This window comes from Cherax quadricarinatus, chromosome 48 (genome assembly GCF_038502225.1).
Source record: "Cherax quadricarinatus isolate ZL_2023a chromosome 48, ASM3850222v1, whole genome shotgun sequence".
Taxonomy (NCBI): Eukaryota; Metazoa; Arthropoda; class Malacostraca; order Decapoda; family Parastacidae; genus Cherax; species Cherax quadricarinatus.
The window spans coordinates 19,653,782-19,680,091 of NC_091339.1; the positions used below are offsets into that span (position 1 = coordinate 19,653,782).

General features: G+C 39.6%; 1 protein-coding gene across 4 annotated transcripts in view; it reads right to left on the reverse strand.

Annotated features, from left to right (window-relative positions):
- Positions 1-293: 293 nt before the first annotated feature.
- Positions 294-26,310, reverse strand: part of LOC128696060 (ornithine decarboxylase-like) — a 61,480-nt gene continuing 35,463 nt past the window's right edge. For 2 of the 4 annotated variants that reach the window (XM_070094942.1, XM_070094944.1), the window contains 10 exons: positions 6,680-6,822; positions 5,796-5,990; positions 5,404-5,500; positions 5,189-5,265; positions 4,156-4,328; positions 3,823-4,024; positions 3,113-3,265; positions 2,492-2,683; positions 1,484-1,698; positions 294-1,270 (listed from right to left, as the gene is read on the reverse strand). In XM_070094942.1, coding sequence (XP_069951043.1) covers positions 1,060-1,270; positions 1,484-1,698; positions 2,492-2,683; positions 3,113-3,265; positions 3,823-4,024; positions 4,156-4,328; positions 5,189-5,265; positions 5,404-5,500; positions 5,796-5,888 — 1,413 coding nt within the window. In that variant the 5' untranslated portion in view covers positions 5,889-5,990; positions 6,680-6,822 and the 3' untranslated portion in view covers positions 294-1,059. Of the gene's footprint in view, positions 1,271-1,483; positions 1,699-2,491; positions 2,684-3,112; positions 3,266-3,822; positions 4,025-4,155; positions 4,329-5,188; positions 5,266-5,403; positions 5,501-5,795; positions 5,991-6,679; positions 6,823-16,819; positions 17,289-26,310 lie in introns of those variants that run through there. The other 2 variants (XM_070094943.1, XM_070094941.1) reach the window with 2 other exon arrangements.

The window sequence follows — 26,310 nt, forward strand, 5'->3', positions numbered from 1 at the left end:
CTTGGATTGTCACACAAAAAACCCCCCCAGAATCTCCCTTAGGAAAAGGGTGTAAGGGTAAGATTACAGTAAACCCTCCATTAAAGACTTCAGATACAAGAAAATCTGCTGGGTCAATAGATTTGAAAGCAATTGACAGTTTTGATAAAATTGTTCATTGTTACAATCGTATCTAACCATTAAAATTGCCATTACTCGCTACCCAATTCTCTCAGTTTGTCCGTTAGAAGGTTAACTGCATTATAATCAACTTCTAAACCCAAGGGGTAAGAGAAAAGGTAATAAAACCACTGTTAAAATTTCAATACATGTATATTCAATTAGCCAATTCACATTAGTTAGTACTGAAGATCAGTACCGTACATCTGGCCAAGATACACATTGCCATGGGGTTACAAGTTCTACAAGAGAACTCTGAATGTCATTATGCTGGAGCATGCCAAATTGAACAATTAATACTGCAATAACATGGAATTCTACTGTCATCTGAACTGGCAAGCTGATAAGTTACTGAATAACTATTCCCATATACAGGTTACACATTGGAATACTATCTACTATAATGGGAGGTAAGCATTCACAATCACTACCATATTGCCCACATTCGATGCATGGCGACATTAATAACATTTCAAATATCTTCTATCAAATACTTAGGTAATCAAACTTTAGCTGTAGCAGTGAACCTTCCTGAAAAATTTTCACATTGCAGGTTTAAGAATACTATTTTCCACACAAATTCTCAACTAAAATTGTGAAGTAAAACTTTACTGCACACGTCAATTCAAATAACATTAAAATATTCCCAAAATAAAATATCAATATACCAAAAATAAAAATGACCCAGTTGTCATTGTTTTTAATTCCAAAGAGTAAATGTATTAAAACCAAACATGGAAATCAATACCAGTGATATGCCTATTCCCTTTATTTAAAATAAAAGATTATGTAATTCAAGCCAACTGTTGAATGGTTAACATGAACCAGGTTATTTGCAGTTGCTTTTTTTTTTTTTTGTTACAGTTTCCTAACTTCTCTACTCAAATGCATTTAGAAAGTTTACATTTCTCCAACATCAATGACAAGCTGAGCCAACTGCTCCTCCAATGTAGTGTTGTCAACAGTGGCAGAACAAGTGCGATAAACATTTTTCTTTGCTAACAATGAATCTTCATCTCTTAAACTGGGGCTTGAGCAGTCATCTAAAATACCTGTTCCATCTACTGAAGTAAATCTCACCGAGGATCCCAGATGCTCTTCCAAGTACAGCCTGAAATGAAAAAGTATAAAATGAAAATGAAACGCAAAAACAATCTTTTTTTTTTTTTTACCAAATCTTGTGCAGAGCTAATCTATAAAGACTAACAGTATATAAGCAGATTACTTAAAAACCATGAAGGGCACTCTGCAAGACTTATCTTCCAAAATCTACATTCTACTGCAAACATGTCAAAGACATGCTCATCAATGTGAACCAACTCACCAAGTATGATATGGTACAACAACATGTACTTTTGGTAGAGGGAAACCATTGAAGGTACCAGCAGCAGCAAGGGTGTAGGCTCCCATCTCTGGCCAAACCAGCCAGTCCCCACAGGAAAGCCTTGGCAGTTGAATTTCAGATATTACCTGATCTAGGCCATCACATGTTGGTCCCCAAATAGAGCATGACATATGGTGCTCACCCACAGCAGGTTCCTGGAAGATTAATATAAAACTGCATTTCAAATTTAAACAGTAATTTTCTATCTTTTCAAAATTAACATTTATTGCCAATGTTGCTGAAATGATACTGCAGAGCACATTAATATTTACAACAAGCATTTTAAACACTTTCTTACCAATTTCTAATTTTCTCAGACATTTATGGATGCCTTGTTGAATTTTTAGGGCTATATAGAATATTGGTACTTGGGTTATTAGTATTATAGTACTTTATACATCTGAGCAAGTACAATAAGGCATGTAGCAATTTTTTCTCTATCAAACATGTCCAATACAGTACTATCCTGCATCCATTTATCCCCTACAAGATTACTTTAGAATTAAAAATTAACTTTTGTTCCTGTCCTGCTTACATAGTGTAATAATTTTATTATTTTTACGTTAAAGTCTCTTCAATCCTGTTTTTGCATAGGCATTATGAAACTTTTCTGGTAAAACTCTTAATGCCTGTGAAACATTCGTGATGCAAGGACCCACACTACAGTTTCTGCAGTTCACTCACAATATTTACGATTTATTTCAAACAAATGATCAAATAAACTTCATATTCCATATAAAAAAATTAAATTTAAAGTATTTGTCACCATTTCACTACTAGTTTCCATTTTTAAGCATGTTTGTGTTTATATCTACTTCACTACATTGTAGGTTAACCAGTCTGACAGTAATTAAATCTCTCACTGAGGTACTGCACACATTACTTTAAATACAGTACAATTATATACTTCATCTTTGATAAAACTTCTGTATGAAAAATATTACATACCTCTAGAAGAACTGGATAAACAACCTGATGATCATAAATGGTGCAATTGAAAGAGCCATACACACCATCATTAATGTAGTACATGGTGGACAATATAAACCCATTATCATCACACACTTCTCTCATTGCCAAGATGTTCGTTGCCAAGGTAAAAGCAGATGCCACTACATAGCGACCAGGCTCTGCAATTATCTGAAAATGAAAAAATAAAGTTATCACCAAACTTTGCTTATTTGGTTGTAGAATTACAAATGGAAAGGTTGGAGATCAAGTAATTAAATGGCACCAAAGTCCCAATATCATGCAATAGTGTTTGGGCCTTGCTGTAAGAAATGAAAATTTTTCGATACAGTACAACTAGAAAATTTTAGTTAGTCACAGGGCAAATGCAATATACAAAAGAATTATCTGTACATTTCAGTCTGACTGAAGTCTAAGAACCCAAAATACAGATGCTCTCCATTCTTGTTTTAATTTTCGGCCATACAGGATTCATCTTTTCACTGATCAAAGTTAATTAAACTTGCCAAACATTAGCTACATATGGCATTATAACAAGTACAGTACATAATGGTTCACCCTACAATCTTTCCTGTTCACCAGTTTTGACACTTCACATACCTTCACTCCACAACCTTCAGGGAAAAACTCTTCCAGTGCTTTGTTGATATAATCAGATACTTCATCCAGGGAAGAGCTGCGAGTGCCTGGGAAACCACCACCAATGTCTAGCAGATTTGGGGTAAATCCCAAAGCTTCAGCTTGTTCAAATACCTGATGTACAAGCAAAAAAATGTTAGTACCCAATTATATAATACCTAACAAAACTGGTAAGCTGCCAACCAACTAAATGCTGTACTTAAAGCAAATGTGGTATGATACAAAAACAAGACCAATCAAAAACAGTATTAAGCAGGACTGCTAAATTCATTTAATTCACTCCAGGTTTTGAAAATTTCTGAAGAATAGATTTTCAGATTTATCAATGACAGTCTCTTAATTAACATATAACTAAAGTTACAAAGCCTTACTGCATAACCAAATTTCTCCAGTATACATTAATTCTGAAAGTCATTTAACCCTCAAATGGTCCAAACTTATATATACGTTTTTTCAACATCTGAAAGTATGTAAAAAAAAATGTAGATCTTTTTTGTTTTACATTTGAAAACGTGTAAAAAAACTATCTACATTTTTTTTCGTTACATTTGAAAATATGTAAAAAAAAAGTAGATCTACTTTTGTAGCACTACGAATTTGAACGTTGATTTGTTTGGACCGTTTAAGGGTTAAAGCAGCCAGCTGCCTTACATATTAAATAGAAGCCTTACTTGTTTAGCAGCTGCAATGGCACGATGAAAAACTGCAGGTTCACGACAGCCTGAGCCAACATGAAAGGATACTCCCACAATGTTTAGATCCAATGTTCTAGCTGTTGCCAAGAGCACACCAGCATCTTCTGGAAGCACTCCAAATTTTATACCCAGTGGGCACTGAACTTTAGCAGCATCGCAACGAAGACGCAGAACGAGCCTGGAAAAAAATGCACTACCAGGTAATACGTATTGGTCATAGAATTTAAGTTCATCAACACTACTTAGGGCCATATTATATTATCTAATACAATGTAAAGTAAGATATTTAAAATGCAGTAAAGCACTTACTTAGCACTTGGAAAGTATGCCTTTACTTTATGAAGTTCTGACTCATTATCAAATGTCATTAGTGGGATGTTGAATTTGGCTGCTTGCCGTATGTGGGACACAGGCTTGCATGGGTGGGCATAGATGATTCGTGAAGGATCCACTCCCAACTGCAACACCTTCTGCATCTCTGCCTAAATGAGAATAAACTTTTGCAATAAATTTGTTTAAAATGCAATCATCTCCCACCAAGGTAGGGTGTTCCATTTAATTTCTGTCTTCCCAGAAGTGTGCTGACATCACAGTTCAAAGGACTCCTAACTGCACCATCCTTACCCCTCCCTTCAGAGTAGAGGTACTGTACTTCCCAAATCCAGGATTCCAGTCTGGACTAGTTTCACCTGAATCCCATCAAATGTTACTTTTTTTCACTGACAGCACCTCAAGCTGTAAAAGCCATTTTTCTCCACTTGCTCCAATCTAGGATATTCACACAAGACAATTTCAGTCCCCTCCTAACCCTTCATGGGATGACTCCAACCTTTGATTTATATAGTACCTTCTTTGTCATCCTATTTTGCTCCATCCTCTTTAAATGCCCAGACCACATCAACCTCTCCTCAGCCCTCCAAGTTATATTTTAAGCAACCCAACCCTGTCTTTTAATCTCTACACTAATCCTTTGAATACACCACACACTGACCTTAAGACATTTCCACTGTCTTCAGCCTCATCATCACTGCAACATTTAAAGCTCATGCCTCATGCCCAAAAAATGTTGGTACCAGTATACCTTGGTACAGTCCCCTTTATGCCTCCACAATTTTCTTCCCACAGATACCCCAACACCACCTCTCCCTTAAGTCTAATCTGACCCAATTTTTCATAGATCCCACCTGCCAACATATCCAATCCAAAATGCCTGAATGCATTCACTTCCTCCAATTTAATGAAAAAGTTTTCACTGCCTATTTTTACTAATCACCTAGACCAAACATCTATTCATGATTAAAATTAGATTGTTTCCACAATGTAAATGTGGTAATATCCTTACCTTTGAGGCACAATCGAATCCAATTCCTAAAGCTGCTAAAATCTCCAAGACAGTTGGATCGTCGTTGCATTTAACCGCTGTTGAGAAAATTTTCATTGTGGAATGCATATTGTGTACAATTTTAAAACAAATCAAATTTATCAATATCAAGAAAATTTTTTATAAGCATGTATAATTAAAACCAGCAGTAGACAACTTAAAACCTCAAATCTTACCATAAAAGGGATCAACACGTGGCATCTTCAGCTTCCAAACCTTTATCTTTTGTACGATATCTCCAACATCCAAAACATAGAATGGGTCCTCTTGTCCCTATATATATATTACATATATATATAATCTATATACATCATAACTCTGAAGCAAACATTCACATCAATTGTTATGAAATTAAAAGTATCAATCTGTCTTATTTCACATTCTTAAACTTCTTTAGAAAAGTCAAATCTTTGGATCTAGTAGCAAATTTGCTTTAGCTACTTTGAGTCGAGTCCTATCAATTTTACTGCTCACAAATATTTTAAATATGCAAGTAAAAATACACTACTGGTACCATTAAATATTACAGTTAAGTACATATAAAAGACTGAACATACAACATACTTACAGGATCTCGAGCAAGCTCTTTAATAATGTCCATAATAGTCTCATCATTCAAGATATGAGCTGACCCACTGAAGAAGTTGCACTCCACTTTCATTGTCGCAAGGTCGTGTAAACTGATTCTTTAAAATGCTTTTCAGTAGATTTTACCAGCAGTTCTCTTGTAGTTCTTGTAACCTCCACGGAAATGTGTATCAGCCTATTTAGAAGAATTCTCAATTACATATTGTCTATGTAGACAGTTACCACTATAGACAATACATTCACCAAATTTTAGAATGTTTGAATACCTAGTATACACCATGAAAAATACCCAATGAAGAGATGTAATAGTGTGATTTTATTTTCACAGTAGAACCTAAGAAAAAAAATAGCAACCCATTCCTGATTATGAAATTCCATTCCTGGTTCCAAGTTTGTGTATCCCAATGAAAGCGTTGCAGCAATACAATGAAAATGCCAATACCATTTTAAGTCTAGTATGGATAGGAGCAAAACCCACTTGTAATTAATTTTCTAATTCCATCTCAAACACCACAGTAGCTTATGCTGTACTAATGCTAGTTAATGTCACTAGAAAATTAACAAAAATTCTTAAATTAGGTATTAGTTTCCATACAAAGTAAAACTATAGCAAGGCATTATCAAGTATTAAGCACTATCTAGGCAATTTCAATTATCACAACAAAATTATGTACTCTTAAGCTTTTATTTTTTAGACAAGTAATCAATAACATTATGAACTATTGTTTGTATTAACAGGTTTCTAAATATACTGGGTAAAGAAATCTATGTGAAAAAAATTTACAAGTTACCAGGAAGAAATCGAAAGTTCTACTGTCATATACGTACTGTTTAAAGAACCTTTACCAATATGGTCCTACATACCTTTGTTACGGCCTGCTGAGCCTCAGAATGAAGGCAAACAGTGGACCTCAGTACCACGGCGGCAAACCGTTAAGTGTGAATCTCCAGTTGCCCCCGTACAGAGTAAAGGTGCACTGGTCCAGACGGGATCCCGAGTATCGTCCCTAGGAAATTAAAAAAGTTTTTTTTTCATAATTTTAAAGGAAAATCAGAAAATTATACGTAAAACCTAGTACTGCCAAGTTAATTTTCCCAATACGTATTGTTTTAGTATCAGCGAGTCAATTTTGCAAAATCCAGGTAAATGGTAACAAATCTCTAAATTAAGAAATTACTATTCTATTTGATAACATTAAAACTAAGCACACAAATTATTTCAGAAGAGACAGTGAGGCTAGTACAAATAGGAAGTGTGTCTCACTCAGCAGACACAGGATCAACCAGCCACCATGTCTTGCGGTGAATGACTCGTGTGTTTAGTGTTCAATGATTTTAACATTAAAACTAAATAAACTATTTTAGACTAATACAAGATAAATTGTAAATAAATAGTATAATGCATTTGTAAATTTGACATGCATGCATGCCTTTACAAATACATAGCTAGTACTTTGGTGCATGAAACCTGTGGGAGCCAATAAATCTGCCTATCCCTAGGTTCACTGTACAGTCACTAAAATTTTTCGTGCATGACTAAGGGGCTAAAGTACTAAGGTATATTGTGAGAATATACAACCATGAAAAAGTGTAGCTTACTGTTCATACTCAAAAATTTAACATTATTCTACTGTGTTTCTGAACTTCATATAATGGAGTTCAGAAACAATCAACTGGGTCAATTGATTCTCACTGGACAGTTTTTGTTACAGAACTGTCCAGAACTTAATCACAAAATACTCACCACCCACTCTTCCCAATCAGTCCATTATATGGAGGGGTTTACTTTTAAAATCAGCCCGAGTATACAGTGTTCTCCTTTGCATTACCTTTACAAATGATTTCGCTTTCATTCTACAAGGCAAGCCGATACAGACATTTTTAGGTGAATCAAAGTTTAAATAAATTTAGAAGTACAATCACAAATCTGACATAACAGGGAAATTTCCATGCAATTGTTGGCAATTTGAAATTGGCATGCTTCCTACAATTACTACAGAGCAAATTTACACTAACGAGATAAAACAGTAACTGGTTTGCAGGTTACATCCATCAGTAACCTGCATTACCAAGTGTACTAATGAATGCTTTCTAATACAATCAGGCAGTTAGGAAATAAAGACATACTATAACTCAACAGTCAAACAGACCAGTTAACAGTACATTAAATGATACTTATGGTTAAATTAATTCTACAATGTTTTGTATAGAAAATTTTTATATGCACAAACTCAATTCCATTAATGTACACACTATTATAGGCTTTCAACAATGAAAAGTTACATAAAACAAGCTTTAAATCCACTGGGGCCCTTAGCTCGTTTAGGAACATTTCATTTAAAAGAGGTTTAAGCATCTTCGATGAAACTTTCTTAATAAAAGGTCTGCTCGTGCTATGCATTTCTTGCTTTTCCATATTTTTTGTGCAATGATTACTCCTGACTACCTGGGTCTGCATCATTCCATCTCCTAATTGTAAACATTTGTAAAGTCAAACACCCATTTGGCTGTATTGCTCACCTTGTGTTATAAAGTTGATCAAGTGTGATCTAGGGAAAGTAAGGGTAGCTAAAAAATCCTTTGATCAAGACCCTTGCACCCTTCCTTCTTCTTGAAAGGACTAGAGAAACTTTTGACAACCTAGAACAGTCCTACTAAATTCCAAAATTTTCTCCACTAATGTCCCAGTGAAAGCTTTTTGATCCAAGGAATTGAAGTTACTTTTCTTTTGATCACATTGAATCCCATCCATTCCCCAGGCACTGAGCAACCCACTACAGATTTAGCATTTCCTATTTCATCAATTACAAACCTCAAACTGTACAGGCCTTTATAAGAATATCCAGTTGGAATACCTACTGACTGGTTCAAATCCCTTGACCTGTACATCTAGGAATGCAGGCAACAAAGATGCACGATAATTTTATTTTTTATTTTATTTTATCAAAATATTGCTTGTTTCTCAACAAGGCAGGGTGACCTGGAAAAGAAACACTTTCATCATCATTCACTCCTTCACTGTCTTGCTAGTGGCATGCCTAGACTACAAATATAAAACTGCAACTTGTCAACACCCCTCCTTCAGAGTTAGTGCACTGTACCTCCCACCCCCAGGACTCGAGTCCAGCCTGCTGGACTTGAGTCCTGTTACCTTGCTCACACTCCGACAGCACGTTAAGTCCCAAAAACCAGTCGTCCCCACTCACTCCAAACATATTCGTGCATGCTTGCTGAAAGTCCAAGCCCCTCACACAAAAAGCTTCCTTTACCTCCTCCCTCCAACCTTTCCTCGGCTCTCCCCCCCCCTACCCCTTCCCATTCCTTCCACTATAGATTTATGTGCTCTCTAAGTCATTATTTCATTCCATCCTCTCCAAATGTCTGAACCACCTCAACCACCCTTCTGGATAATACTTTTAGTAACCCTGTACTTCCTCCTAATTTCCAAACTACAGATTCTCTGCATTATACAGTGGAACCCCCGATTTCATCCTTAAACCGTTCCAGGTCAGTCTAAATCTGAAACAATATTTCCCATAAGAAAAAATGTAAATACAATTAATCCATTCCAGACACCTAAAAATATTAACAAAATACATTTTTAAAGAATAATTATAGTTTTACATATAGAAAATGAGATATAAATGACTAATGAAATGGATGAATATTTAAAATCATACTTACCTTTATTGAAGACTTGTTGGAGTATGGACGGCAAAGAGGGGAGAGTGAGGAGGAGCAGAGGTTACTGTTTAGAAGGGAAATCCCCCTCTATAAGGACTTCATGTATCAAAGCCCTCTGGGGTTACTTACCTTCTTTGTCTTACTGGCACTGGACCCCTGTCGCACTAAAAATCTGTCCAGAGCGCTCATTTCTGGCATCTCTAAGACTTGCCTAAAATGGGACAAGGTACTGTCACTGAACATTGGTCGGTGATATTTTTTCCACAAAAGTTTGCACCTTATTCCACTTCGCACCAATGTCCTTAATCACTGAAGGCACCTTCTCCCCTCTCTCTTCCTCCTGAAGCAATTTCCTCAGCTGTGGTCTGTTGCTGTTCTAGAAGGTTTTGCAGCTCTTCAGTGGTTAGCTTTTCCCTGTGGTCCTCCACCAACTCTTCCACATCCTGGCCACTCGCATCCAACCCCATGGGCTTTCCCCAAAGACAATAGATTCCACAACAGGCATAGGGTTGACAGGAGCAGCCTCAAACCCTTTAAGATCTTTGTTGAGGACACATTCTGGCCACAATTTTCTTCAAGCACTCAGTAAAATGAAAGACAATGGATTATTACAAAATATTTTGGATGAATGTTCACTCAACCAGTGACAGAGCCAGACAGACATGTATGCATGAGTAGCGGTATCCCGGGCAGGTGGACGTGCCTGATACGGACTATTTCCGGGAAGAGGTATGAAATCCAAAGCAAAATTTCGCTGAAAAAAGTGGTCGAAACTAAGATATTCGGGGATCCACTGTATTCACACCATACATTGCCCTCAGACATGACATCACTGCTTCCAGCCTTCTTGTTGCAACATTCACCACCCATGCTTCATGCCCATACAAGAGCATTGGTACGACTTCTCTCATACATTCCCCTTTTTGCTTCCATGGATAACATTCTTTGTCTCCACAGACTCCTCTGTGTACCATTCGCCCTTTTCGCCTCATCAATCCTATGATTTACCTAGTCTTTCATAGACCCATCTGCTGACAAATCTCGCTCCCAAATTATCTGAATACATTCATTTCCTCCATACTCCCTCCATCCAATCTGATATCCAATCTTAAATTATCTAAATTTTTGTTATCCTCATCACCTTACTCTTTCCTATATTCACTTTTAATTTCCTTCTTTTACATACCCTACCAAACTCATCCACTAACCTGATAATATACACTTAGAAAATCTTAAGGGGGACTATTCCCAAATCAGGACATGGAAATCACTCCCTATGCAAGCAAAAGACTCAGCAGGCAGTGCAACATCCCCTTCCCCCCCAATGAAAAGCAGGGGTGCCTCAGTATGTTAAGACAACACAATAAGTGTCAGGTGCCCAAGAATGTTCAACTGCCTCCCAGCATACATACATAAGGGGGATTACCAACATATTCTTGGTTGTCTTCAAGAGAACTGGAAAGGCACCTAGAGTCAGTTCCCAACCAACTGGGCTGTGGTTCATACATCAGTTTGCATGCAGCCAATAATTAACAGCCTGGTTCATGAGGCCCTGATCCACCGCAAGGCCCAGTCATGGACTGGTCTGCTGGGGCACTGACCCCTGGAACACACTCCAGGAGCTAGTAAAAGTGATATGATAGACCAACTAATTGTGAACTCTGAAGTCACTTATTTTAGTCAGTCTCGAAGAACAGGCACGAAGTAAACAATGACACCACCCCATTTTCTTTAACAAATATGTACAGTGGACCCCCGCATACCGATTTTAATCCGTGCAAGAGGGCTCATTGGTATGCGAAATAATCGGTATGCGAATGAATTTTCCCCATAAGAAATAATGGAAATCAAATTAATCCGTGCAAGACACCCAAAAGTATGAAAAAAAAAATTTTTTACCACATGAAATATACATTTTCCTACACACAAAGAGAAGGATACATGCACAGTAGTAGAGTAGTACATGCACAGTATATATTGTGCATGTACTAGTCTACTAAATGAAGAATAAATGACACTTACCTTTATTGAAGATGCAGCAATGACTGATGAGACACTGTCCTGGGAGTGCCTTTTCCTCCTGAGTACTGTAGGTCCTGTTTGGTATTTTCTTCCAGAACATGCCTTATCACACTGTGTATGTCACTACGATTCTTAAATCTTTCAAACCAACCTTTGCTGGCTTTAAATTCACCAATATGAGCACTAGTTCCAGGCATTTTTCCCTGTTCACCTGGGTGTTAGTCGACTGGTGTGGGTTGCATCCTGGGAGACAAGATTAAGGACCCCAATGGAAATAAGTTAGACAGTCTTTGATGACACTGACTTTTTTGGGTTATCCTGGGTGGCAAATCCTCTGGGGTTAATTGTTTCTTGGTATATTCTCAATAAGCCACACCAACAACAGTGCTACAGCAGCAGCAGACGATGCTACAGCAGCAGCAGCAGACGATGCTACAGCAGCAGCAGCAGCAGACGATGCTACAGCAGCAGCAGCAGCAGACGATGCTACAGCAGCAGCAGCAGCAGACGATGCTACAGCAGCAGCAGCAGCAGACGATGCTACAGCAGCAGCAGCAGCTGACAGTGCTACAGCAGCAGCAGCTGACAGTGCTACAGCAGCAGCAGCTGACAGTGCTACAGCAGCAGCAGCAGACGATGCTACAGCAGCAGCAGCAGACGATGCTACAGCAGCAGCAGCAGACGATGCTACAGCAGCAGCAGCAGACGATGCTACAGCAGCAGCAGCAGACGATGCTACAGCAGCAGCAGCAGACGATGCTACAGCAGCAGCAGCAGACGATGCTACAGCAGCAGCAGCAGACGATGCTACAGCAGCAGCAGCAGACGATGCTACAGCAGCAGCAGCAGACGATGCTACAGCAGCAGCAGCAGACGATGCTACAGCAGCAGCAGCAGCAGACGATGCTACAGCAGCAGCAGCAGCAGACGATGCTACAGCAGCAGCAGCAGACGATGCTACAGCAGCAGCAGCAGCAGACGATGCTACAGCAGCAGCAGCAGCAGACGATGCTACAGCAGCAGCAGCAGCAGACGATGCTACAGCAGCAGCAGCAGACGATGCTACAGCAGCAGCAGCAGCAGACGATGCTACAGCAGCAGCAGCAGCAGACGATGCTACAGCAGCAGCAGCAGCAGACGATGCTACAGCAGCAGCAGCAGCAGACGATGCTACAGCAGCAGCAGCAGCAGACGATGCTACAGCAGCAGCAGCAGCAGACGATGCTACAGCAGCAGCAGCAGCAGACGATGCTACAGCAGCAGCAGCAGCAGACGATGCTACAGCAGCAGCAGCAGCAGACGATGCTACAGCAGCAGCAGCAGCAGACGATGCTACAGCAGCAGCAGCAGCAGACGATGCTACAGCAGCAGCAGCAGCAGACGATGCTACAGCAGCAGCAGCAGCAGACGATGCTACAGCAGCAGCAGCAGACGATGCTACAGCAGCAGCAGCAGACGATGCTACAGCAGCAGCAGCAGACGATGCTACAGCAGCAGCAGCAGACGATGCTACAGCAGCAGCAGCAGACGATGCTACAGCAGCAGCAGCAGACGATGCTACAGCAGCAGCAGCAGACGATGCTACAGCAGCAGCAGCAGCAGACGATGCTACAGCAGCAGCAGCAGACGATGCTACAGCAGCAGCAGCAGACGATGCTACAGCAGCAGCAGCAGACGATGCTGCAGCAGCAGCAGACGATGCTACAGCAGCAGCAGCAGCAGACGATGCTACAGCAGCAGCAGCAGCAGACGATGCTACAGCAGCAGCAGCAGACGATGCTACAGCAGCAGCAGCAGACGATGCTACAGCAGCAGCAGCAGACGATGCTACAGCAGCAGCAGCAGACGATGCTACAGCAGCAGCAGCAGACGATGCTACAGCAGCAGCAGCAGACGATGCTACAGCAGCAGCAGCAGACGATGCTACAGCAGCAGCAGCAGACGATGCTACAGCAGCAGCAGCAGACGATGCTACAGCAGCAGCAGCAGACGATGCTACAGCAGCAGCAGCAGACGATGCTACAGCAGCAGCAGCAGACGATGCTACAGCAGCAGCAGCAGACGATGCTACAGCAGCAGCAGCAGACGATGCTACAGCAGCAGCAGCAGACGATGCTACAGCAGCAGCAGCAGACGATGCTACAGCAGCAGCAGCAGACGATGCTACAGCAGCAGCAGCAGACGATGCTACAGCAGCAGCAGCAGACGATGCTACAGCAGCAGCAGCAGACGATGCTACAGCAGCAGCAGCAGACGATGCTACAGCAGCAGCAGCAGACGATGCTACAGCAGCAGCAGCAGACGATGCTACAGCAGCAGCAGCAGACGATGCTACAGCAGCAGCAGACGATGCTACAGCAGCAGCAGACGATGCTACAGCAGCAGCAGCAGCTGACCTGGCCAGCTCGGAGACACGCACTCCACTTTCATACTTATCAATGATCTTTTTCTTCATCTCTATAGTAATTCTCACCCTTATTGCTGTAGGGTTGGCACTAGAAGCTTTCTTGGGGCCCATGGTCACTTATTTTCCAGATAAAATCACCAAAAACACTGTAATAATACGAAATGTTATGATTGTATGCTTGGATGCTACCGCGGAGGCTGGCTGGTAAACAATGCCACTGGCGGAACATGTGAGGCTGGCTAAGGCGCACATTGGACGCGTCTCGGACGAACAGCGGTGAGCGGGTTTTTAAGCGGTATGCAAGGCAAAATTTTTGCGATTAAAGCAAGCGGTATGCGGATTAATCGTTATGTGATGCCAACGGTATGCGGGGGTCCACTGTATAGTGTTCCCTGGCAGCATCCTAGACACTCCTGTTCCTTTTCTACAACTTTCTACCAAATTGCACCCAACCCCTCAGACCCATATTTTTTGATGACAGAACAGTATTAAAAGTATGAACTAAACAACTGTATACTCCTGGACAGTAGCCAACAAAATCTAGATTTACTGCATGCTGTTTGGTAATAAATCAATCTCTAACAAAACTTTTAAAATCCTAGATAAAATCAGTTAACAGCCCTCCATTTAACCACAGTAGAGGGATCTGCTTAGTACAGGCCAATAGGCATACTGCAATACTTGCTATTTTTTGGAGGAACTGACATCTGGTGGGTAAATTTATTTTTGGAACTCTGATAGGTACTAAATTGTCAGTTTTAACAAATTATGAAAACTGTACAAAATATGCTAGATACAGAATTATCTTTGTCATCAAAACTACCCACCACAAAAAGCAAATAAAATTATTCATCTTTTTACCTTCACTTTCAATGTTTATGTCTAAACAGTGTATAGTATTACAGTATATTACATGGTAGGGTACGAGTTGCTTTTCAACATTCAGATCGGCCTGACACTGGCATTGAAAATCCTTCCCCCACCCCATCAGTTAAACCAAGGTTTTGCAGTACAACATGACAAACAGTACCAAGTTAATTATGTTGCTTAGTGCAGAAGCAACGATGTTGGGAAGCTTGCATCATACAGGAAACCTATGGTTAATCTCTGAAGAGATTTCAGTAATATGCAGCATTTTGATTACAAGATCAGTTTGGGTTAGCCACTCGGGATAATCGATGAAAGTTAGCGAGTAATCAAGGACTTATCTCCACTGGAGTCCTTCAATCTTGTCGCCCCAGGATGTGACCCATACCAGTCGACTAACACCTAAGTACCTACTTGAACGGAGACAACAGGTGTAAGGAAGCATGCCCAGTGTTTCCACCCCTTCTGGGGATTGAACCAGACTGAAGCGAGATCATTGCCAACCAAGCAAATTCTACTGGCCCAACATTTGCATTCTTACAGCACTGCCATGACAAATTTTTAATTGCTACCAAAAGTACAGTTTTTGCTTCAGTGATGCTACCTGCAAGTGTGCTGAGCAAAATGACAGTATGTATTTCCAAAAGTATAGGCACTTTCTAAATCTGAATTTACCCAGAGTATACCTGCCCAGTTTAAATTTATCACTTCAATTTCTTATTTCTCAGTTTATTTATATCTACATCATGTGTTTTGGATGCAATCAAATCCACCCCCTCAATTCTGTTTGAGCAAGTTCTAAGCTATTTTCATATAGGGGAGTAACTTACCCTTTACATTTCACAGCATTTTCTTATAACTTCTATAATGTGGAAACCAGAATTTCACTTCATTTGAGGCCTTACCAACACAAAATGTCATTACTTGCACTTGTGTCCTTTTACCCAGTAAGTAATGTAACATTAACTATGAAGTTAGTGAATGAATATTGAGACCTAGGCCTGTATCTACACAAAGAAATAGTTATAACTGACAAATTGAACAATTTCTACAGCAAACAAGATGTGAAGATGGTCATTTTTCTGCAACATGGATGGCAGTATCATCTGCTCATTTGAGAGGCCACAATCATTCTACCAGGCTTTAACCTGGTAGGTTAAAGACAAAGGACAATACATGGTACAGGGACACGTAACAACACTAAGATGGAAATTCTTCCCTGAATGAAGACATGGCTGATTACTGACTAGCTAAGTATGAAGGAGAATCAATAAGAACTATTCTAGACATTCCCCAGGGTTAAATTATCCAGATGAAAAAGGGGCACCGATCATTTACCAACAAAATCTGAAGACCAGGGAGGCTAGAAAACTAATAGCTGTTATAAAGCTAAATACATTCATTATAACCACATGCATAAAAGTCATGCAAATTCCAACTGGTAATCATTAATCGAAACATTTAAGGCCTCAAGGTCCAAGGGAATGACTGCATGTATTAAAAGTAATGTACATGCAACAGTAGCAAAATTATACAGTACATCTATATAATTAAGGAGGCACAGCTTTAATATAAATTATAGGCAAATACATTCCAAAACCCTCAGAAAAAATAGTCCCTTCATCTCTAATGCCTTCCTACAGATACAAGTTGAATTTACAGAGGGGAGGGGGATTAAAATGACAATGAAAAACAAATAAAACTCCAAAATAGATATCAAAAACAGATAAAAAGTTGATTGCATTTAGATTTGAGGAACTAAGTACTATTTTTTATATTGTAATAAAGTTCAATAGTCGTTGAAGATACAACTTTAAGAACTTTGAAATTAAAGAATGCGAATATTGAATAACTACCTTGCATGGGCCAGATGCCTACTGAGGTAATTACAAGGATCTGTATTAAATTAAGCCAATTAAAGAATAACAAGAGTCCAACACTGATGAAAAACAGTTCCTTAACTGTTCCTAGTTATAAAATATTAAGTACAATCAACGTCATGGATGTGCAGTTATATTACTCACCTAGGGTGTTAGTTTCCCATTTATCATGAACACGCCATACAGGGTATGCGTGCTTTCCCAATAACCGTCAGTAAATGATGGAGCTGATTAACTTCTCCAGTTCCATGGCTGGAAATAATACTGCTTCAGAGACTGCTACTTCTACGAGTCTTCAAATCGCCGGGTAACTTGGATGCACAGGAAAAGTATTAAACGTTCGTATGTGCTCAGAACCTGTTGTTGATCTCAACAGTTACTGACCAACACAGCAGCAGACGTTATGACACTATGTCAGCCTCTACCAGTGTGGATCTGGGTACCCCCCACTATATACAACGGGGGTGAGCCCGTTCCACACGTACTGAGGACCACCAGACTCGTGACAGTAAAAATCTAAGAAAATCGTGCCGTAGAGCCAGATAAAACGTTAACACAAGCGAAGCAACACGACCACTTTGGGAGCCGGGAAGTGAATGAGCATGTGTGGCCAGCTTTGCTTGCCGGAGGAGCGACCAGTTGCCCAGTAGTACAATTAATCTATGTCTCTAACACCAATCTTGCTATGAACGATAATGTTAATGCTAAATTAAATATGAATTTTATATAAACATTAGCGTATGTGCACGCTAGCATGCATAAAACGTGTTTATAAAGAAAGTTAGCCGGCAACCCGTTGTTCCAAGTAATCAATACTTACTGGCGCAAACTGGCGCAGGATCCTCCATGTCGGAAACAGGCCTGTTCAGAATCAAATACTTCCCGTCTTACTTCAATTTAGTTCGCTTTATTTTAGGCAAGTCATACAGTATATAAAAGGTAAGTATAATGCACAGGAATTGTATATTTTAACTCAATTACAAACTGCTTAGTCATTATGAACAAACGTGACATGTCTTTACAACCTAGCACATTCCTACAATTCCTCAAAAGGGTTTTGGATTTTATACTTTTATAGACAAATTAATCTTGAAACGCTAAGCTTATCATTTAGTGAACTAATGAATAGGTTAACAAATATAATCGTGTAGTTCCCGGTAATGTATACTACAAAATGTTGTGCAAGAGCAATTTCGCAACGGTACCACATACAATAACCTTTCTATATATATATATATATATATATATATATATATATATATATATATATATATATATATATATATATATATATATATATATATATATATATATATATATAAAATTGTACACTTAAGTTGCACAGACGCTTTAACGAATCTCCAGCAATATTTATTGCTCATTGAACATTTTGGGGGTCATTTAATTAATTATTGTTTTAAAAGTATAGCTCATGTGAGAGCCATGAGCTTAAAAATGTGACTAGGTTTATTACAAAATTATACTTTTAAAAATTAAATACTGTTCAAATAGCCATATTTTATTCAATGAAATTACTAGTAATTCTGAAAAAAAAAAAAACTTAAACTTCACATATCGTAAATATCCCGAAAACTGAAGTTTGGCAAATGAACAAACCTGTATAACAAACTCGTTACTCTTAATGCTCAAAATCTTGTAGCTTACAAAATGTTGCAGCCCAGTCCCTCTGATCCCATCTGTACGAACCTCCCTAATTTTTTGGCTACCTCTCACAGGATGGGTCAGATTAGTTATAAAATTTAAGATCCATCTGCCCACTTTCCCGTTATTCCTTCTGCTTGCAGTTATACCATGACCACACAGAGAGCATCCAATTATTATTGTAATAAAAAAAGAAGAGAGCATCCAAGACCAAGCTGTAATGATCCAGCAATTGGATGCACGCACGCTCCTGGGAACTGCTGTTCAACTAAATACTCGCAGTCAAATATGTCACAGCCTGTATGGAATCTGTTTCCACTATTACCTCTTTTAGATCATCCCACTTCCTAGCCACCCTCAGACGCAATATATATTTACTGGTGTTCTTGTGACCCTTTGTGTCTTTCAACTTCCAAATATCCCCTCCCTTTGTACCGTGAACCTTTCGTTCAGTCTGTCTGCCCTATCGAGTCCTCAGAGTATTTTGTAAGTCGTAATCATGTCTCAATTAGCTCCCGTCAACCAATTATCGATTTACCGTTAAAATCATACCGCTAGAACAACTGAACCTAAGCGATCAATTGAATTATTATAATTATGGGGGAGCGCTAAACCCGTAGGATTATACAGTGCACGTGGGGGGGATGGAAGGTATTCAGGCTCAATTCAGGAGCACAGATCCAATTCCCTTAAGAGCCCCTCACCAGCGTCAAGGAACCTCCCTTGGGGGGTTATCAGTTGAATATAAAAACGTTCAGTAATTTTAATGCATTTTACATTTAACAACCATAATATTAACTGGGAGGCTGCTTCTAACAAGTGGAAATCCTCCCAGTATTCGTTTTGGATGATTCTCTCGGCTATAGTAGTAATTTTATCGGAAGATTGTTCCTGATGGTCCTCGAGGGCCCTGTGGGGAAACTGACACTTCATTCAATTATACTTCTGTGGGCAATATGAAGGGTTGCGAACATGGCTGACTCGAGTGTTAATTTTAGTGACTGGAAATAAAAGGATATCAGTGTTAGGGGCTTTGAGCTTGGACATGGAAAGGTTGTCTGACGTCGCGGAGAGAGCTGCGACGTATATGGTTGTCGACTATATTCACACAATGAGGGTGTTTAGATTTGGGTTATCAGGTGTAATATCTAGGCGGCAAAATTTTATAGAGCGATGAAAAGGAATAAGCGAGTCATTTGGGAAGTTTCCCGATAGGGTACTCAGTATTGGGAGATTGTTGGCATTGTGACCATGGTTAGAGCCCATGTTTGGGATGGTGCTCCAGTCGGGTGAGGGGGTTGCAATGTCTTGGGCTGTATGGGTTTCGTGATTCTGTAAATGGGTGGGTGGAAATGGTGCAGTATGCTTGTAGGACAAGTGCATATCACAGAATTTAATTATGTTCCTGTAATGTTTATGATTCTTTTATGTTATTACTGTGATAATTAAATGATAGTTCATGAACGGCAATGGTATGTTTATTTTTTCGTTATGCAATCTTCCCTACGAGTGCTTTGTTTTGTGTATACCTGGAGAGGATTTCGGTGGTCAATGCCCCCGCGGCCCGGTCTGTGACCAGGCCTAATAGTGGATCAGGGCCTGATCAACCAGGCTGTTACTGTTGGCCGCACGTAAACTGACGCAAGAACCACAGCCCGGCTGGTCAGGTACTGACTTTAGGTGCTTGTCCAAAGTCTTATTTAATGTTGACCACAGGCAAAAAATTCACAGCACTACAACTACCTTCAGGACTCTGACAAAACTACCATTCTTGAATACATAGGATTAATTATATTTCTCTTATTTCCTATAGTTCATATGTCAAATTTTTAAATACGGAGACCAGAAATGTCCTGCATAATCTAACTTTGAACTTTCATTATTTATACTTTTGATACGTGATCAAGAAGCATTAGCCGTTTCTACCCATTAAATGAGAAACGATCTAGTTGTGTAGAAGTGAAAGATAGATGGAAACGTTATAAATAAGATCCTCTACATATCTAACAAGACAGAATGCTAATCGGTGAATTAGATTAGATAAATTCTGATTTATAAAAAGATACAGAAAAGCACAAGTTTGGCAAGAGATGTAGACGAGTAAACTCATCTGTGCAGATAAGGGGCTCTTCATGCCAGGAAGCGGACCCACCCTCCCCTTCTCTGGATCGAGCCTGATTACCTTCCATTTCTCTCAGGCGCTCTCTGACCCCTATGGGTTTGCTTCCCAATAAAATACTATCGTAGCTGATTAAAAAATCCAAGTAGGGTCACTGAAAAAATACTTTGAGTAGCATTATTAAGATGTGGACACTGGTGGGAATGAGTAGGCGAAACTTGGTCTTGCCCACCTATAGACCAGTAGGCCTACTGTAGCTCCCTATTTGTGTATTGGAGACCGGCTGAACACCAATAGATAAGACGCAAAGTATGTGGTTCGTAGGTAGGTGTACTTCGGTAACTTATCGCTAATCTAGCTTATCAGGTCTATACAATCATATACAATATATCTTACCTAATTAAGTGAGAGGTTGTCTAAAAATTTAGCTTTACAAATACTAGATCAGATTCAGATAATTATGGCGTGATTAATTTATGTCTGCTTGGGGTCTGATAAATTAAGACACGTGCAACACTTGGGTATCTTTACTGAGGAAAAGTTTCGCCACACAGTGGCTTCATCAGTCCATACAAATGAGAATGGTGAAGAACAAAAGGGGTTTGAGGTAATCAGTCCCTAACTCTGGAGTCTACGTAATCAGTCCATCAATCTTGAAAAGAAAGATTGATGGCGAAACGTTTCCTCAATAAGGGTACCCAAGCGTTGTACATGTGTGTAATTTATCAACTAGTCGGTTCTCTGAACCATTTATCTACATGCTTGGGGTCTGAAGAGCAACGGAGTCGACTTGGGGGTTTACAAACACATAACAGAACATGTTAAGGAAACCCGCCAATTAAAATGCACTTACCAATTTCAGAATAAACAAAAAATAATTAAAAAAATCGTGTTGCTGATTACATGGGCCTTAAGGATTACTCTCGTTGTGTAGACTGGGGTAACCAGATTTATAAGGTTAGGCAAGATTTGTCAGGAAACAGGACAAGTGTTTCCTGACGTGGGTCTTAGTCGTATGATGACTTGCCACTGGAGCTTTTGGTCCTTTGACCAAGGCCTTCCGCTGACTTACTGGTCCACCCCTTCAAAATTTAAACTATTTTTGAGGGGAGAAGGGGGGCATAAGGGAGGACAGACGGATGAACAGTGGCAATGACGACAATATGACTTTGTAAAGCGTTGGACAAGCCGACCAACCTGCATATATTCATTATAAGGAAATTGCATCAAATATAAATAACTCTAAAAGGATGAATACACCAAAACATCCTTTAGGTGACCAAAAGGCATTTACAGGCGAATCAAAGAGGACAGGGTCACCTTATTGACCAATATATTCAATCTAAGATAAACCAATAAAGGAATAAGGAAAGCCAAAGGTATTCGAGGTAGTAGACCAAGATAAAGAATACAGTGAGCATGTGGACTTCAGTTAGGCCTTTGTTATCCCCGGGTCGATTTATGGTTATCAGATAAGCAACAGTGTGATCAATGGGGAGAAAGAACCCTTCCTGTTCACAATCTACATGTGACACAGATGAAGGACTAAATAGTGACAAGTATGTTTGCCGATGACACTAAACAGACCGTTAGATAATTTCTGATGAGGACTAGAAAATGTTAATAGAATTACCGACAAAATATTGAGTAAAAAGGCACAAGTGCAACTAATGTGACATTTTATTGTGGCAACGTTTCGCTTTCCAGGATATTTTTTAAACCATAACGGTTTGAAAAAGCTCCTGGAGAGCGAAACGTTGCCGCAGTTAAATGTCACATTAGTTACACGTGTTTTTACCTAAAAGGACACTAGAAATCTGAAGGATGAGCTTGATAAGTGGATGTGGTCGGATAAATGGCAGCTGCAGGTCAATGCAGACAAATATAAAATTATAATCCTAGGAAAAGACTAACCATTCTACCTATACGCTAAATAATGCAGAGGTTAGTCAAACTGAATGCGAAAAATATTTAGTTCTGGGTAGCAGAAATTTAAAGCCAAGACAACATAAACAAGTATTAGCAATTAAGCTAGTATAGGATTCTTGGCTTCATATCAAGTAGTGAAAGTTAAGACATATGTGCAACATCTGGATATCTTTATTGTAGACGTCTACTGCAGACGTCTACAATAAAGATATCCAGATGTTGCACATGTCTTAACTTTCATATTGTCGGTATTTTATACCTTTCTTGCACATATCAAATAGTATAAATAATAGAAGTCCTTAAGTAATGCTTCAACGATACATAATTTTGGCAAAGCCTCACTCAGATTACCCTGCTCGGTTCTAGTCTCAACACTAGAGATGTATCAGATGTGAAAATTTAGATATCCGCGAATGCGGATGTGTACGAGGATGTCTTACTTATTTTACGGATGCTGATATGTGCTTATAGTAAAATGCGGATGCGATGTAAGAAACTGTGAGATTACCTCATACATATCTGCGGATGCGGATATGTATGAGGATGTCTTACTTATTTTGTAGATGCGGCTATTGAGGGCACGTCACAAGTGGTGTTCCGCAGGGGTCAGTGTTGGGCCCGTTGTTGTTCACAATTTACATAAACGACATAGATGAGGGAATAAATAGCGACATAAGCAAATTTGCTGATGACACCACAACAGGCCGTCCAATTCATTCTAATGAGGACATTAGTGCACTCCAGGATGATTTAAATAGACTGATGCAATGGTCGGAGAAGTGGCAGACGCAGTTTAATATAGACAAATGCAAGAGTTGCACATGTGTCTAATTTATCAACATGTCGGTTCTCTGAACCATTCATCTACAAAAGTTCTAAATGTTGGACAGGACAATAACCATGCCACTTATAAACTGTAATAAAGTTGGTAGAATTACCGACAATATGTAAAGTAAAAGGACACAAGTGCAACTAATGTGACATTTATTGTGGCAACGTTTCGCTCTCCAGGAGCTTTATCAAGCCATTACAAACAATACATGGACACAGAGGGTATATAAAGGCTCAGAGTGAGGTGTAATACTACTGAGGTACCATTTCGATGTTCACTAGTGGTAGTAGTAGTAGTAGTGGTGGTAGTGACAAAAGTAATACAATATGGTAGAGCAATTAATTCGTACATGAGTAAAAGGATAAAAAAGCTATTACTTGGGTAACATAAAAATAGGTTGGACAAATATAGACTGGAATGAGGCAGCTTGTTTCAGTGTTCACTCTCTGTGCTTTGTGTAGTATAACAGGAGAGACTATGTGATGGCAGGGTTTACTGTTTTCAGGAGGATTCTTGCTAAGACTTCGGAGATGGTGAAGCTGCCGTTATTTTGTTTAATTGTATTCGAAACAGCGATCAGTGCTGATTCGAGGCACTTGCGTCTGCGGAAATTAGTTTCTTTGATCACTAATTGGGCGTCTCTGAATTTCATGAGATGATTGGTGGAATTTCGGTGTTGTACACAGGCGTTGTTCAAGTTATCGTTCCTACATGCGTAAATGTGTTCATTGAGGCGGGTGTCGAGGTTTCTGGCTGTTTCACCTACATAAATCTTGTCACAGCCTCCACAGGGTATAGTGTAAACTCCTGCATTGACTGGTTCGTGGTGCCATCGAGGTTCTACGACGTAAAGTCAATCAGGACCTTAATCTTCCTCTACCTCCCGGAGATTTTGTTGACTTAATTGAACTCTGTGTTAATTTCAACTGTTTTTCTTTCAATAACAAGCTCTACAAACAAACCTACGGCATGGGAATGGGGTCCCCCATAAGTGCCGTCCTAGCCAACTTATACATGGAACACCTAGAGTCCAAACACTTCGCCAACATCATCCCTTCAAGCGTCACTTGGTTACGTTACGTGGACGATGTCCTCGTAATAACTCCAAAACGTTTTGATGTACGGGATCTTCAGACAAGGCTCAACGCAGTTGAACCGGCGATCCAGTTTACACTAGAAGAAGAGTCCAATGACAAGCTACCTTTCCTCGACGTCCTCATTCACAAAGTAGACAACAACCTAAGATTTCAAGTTTATCGGAAACCCACCAATAAAAATGATCTCACACACTTCTATTCCAGTCAAGATACCAAGACCAAAAGAGGCATCATCATCGGGTTTTTCCTAAGAGCATACCGAATTTGTAGTCCTGAGTTTCTTGACGAGGAGTGTACATACATTCACCAAACATTCACTGAGTTACATTTTCCTTCTTTTTTCATCAAAGACTGTAAGAAAGGAGCTCTTCAGATCATAACTTCTCCACGCATCAACACCACGCCAGCAAAGTTATAATTCTTCCCAACAGCCAGGTTGCACTGAACGTCTCAAAAGTACTTTCACAAGCTAACACCAGAGTTCGCCATCGCTTCTAGCACTTCAATAAAGGATATAACCAGGACAAAATCCAAGCACCACGAACCAGTCAATGCAGGAGTTTACACTATACCCTGTGGAGGCTGTGACAAGATTTACGTAGGTGAAACAGCCAGAAACCTCGACACCCGCCTCAATGAACACATTTACGCATGTAGGAACGATAACTTGAACAACGCCTGTGTACAACACCGAAATTCCACCAATCATCTCATGAAATTCAGAGACGCCCAATTAGTGATCAAAGAAACTAATTTCCGCAGACGCAAGTGCCTCGAATCAGCACTGATCGCTGTTTCGAATACAATTAAACAAAACAACGGCAGCTTCACCATCTCCGAAGTCTTAGCAAGAATCCTCCTGAAAACAGTAAACCCTGCCATCACATAGTCTCTCCTGTTATACTACACAAAGCACAGAGAGTGAACACTGAAACAAGCTGCCTCATTCCAGTCTATATTTGTCCAACCTATTTTTATGTTACCCAAGTAATAGCTTTTATATCCTTTTACTCATGTACGAATTAATTGCTCTACCATATTGTATTACTTTTGTCACTACCACTACTACTACTACTACTACCACTAGTGAACATCGAAATGGTACCTCACTAGTATTACACCTCACTCTGAGCCTTTATATACCCTCTGTGTCCATGTATTGTTTGTAATGGCTTGATAAAGCTCCTGGAGAGCGAAACGTTGCCACAATAAATGTCACATTAGTTGCACTTGTGTCCTTTTACTTTACACTTATAAACTGAATAGGGTAGAGGGCCGAGAAAAACTAATTTTGGGTGTGATTTACAGGGCCCCAAATCTTGATAGGGAGTGCAGTAAACTTGTATGGGACGAAATTCGTAAGGCATCTACATACGAAAATGTTGTGCTAATGGGAGATTTCAACTATAGACAGATTGACTGGAGCAATTTGACAGGAAATTTAGAGTCAGGTGACTTTCTTGATACGATCCAGGATTGTTTTTTAAAACAGTTTGTGACAGAGCCAACTAGGGGAAATAACCTCCTTGACTTGGTTCTTGCCAGTAGGGAAACACTAATAAATAATCTTGAGGTTAATGATGAGCTTGGGGAAAGTGATCACAAATCACTCAGTTTTAATATATCATGGAATTCCCCTAATAATGGCAATCAAGTCTCCATCCCTGACTTTCGCTTGGCTGATTTCATAGGACTGAAAAATTACTTAGGTGGGCTGAACTGGAATGACCTGACTAAGGGTCAGGTAGGTGGTGATGGTTGCCGATATGATGCTTTCCAGGGCATAGTTCTAGCTGCTCAGTCAAATTATGTTCCAAATAGGGAAATCAGATCAAACAAAAATGATCCTAAATGGATGAACAATAGATTAAAATATCTGATTGGTCAAAAGAGAGGCATATATAGGCAAATCAAAAGAGGAGAGGGGCAGTTAAGAAATCGATATATTCAGTTAAAGAGAAATAAAAAAGGGAATTAGAAAAGCAAAGAGATTATG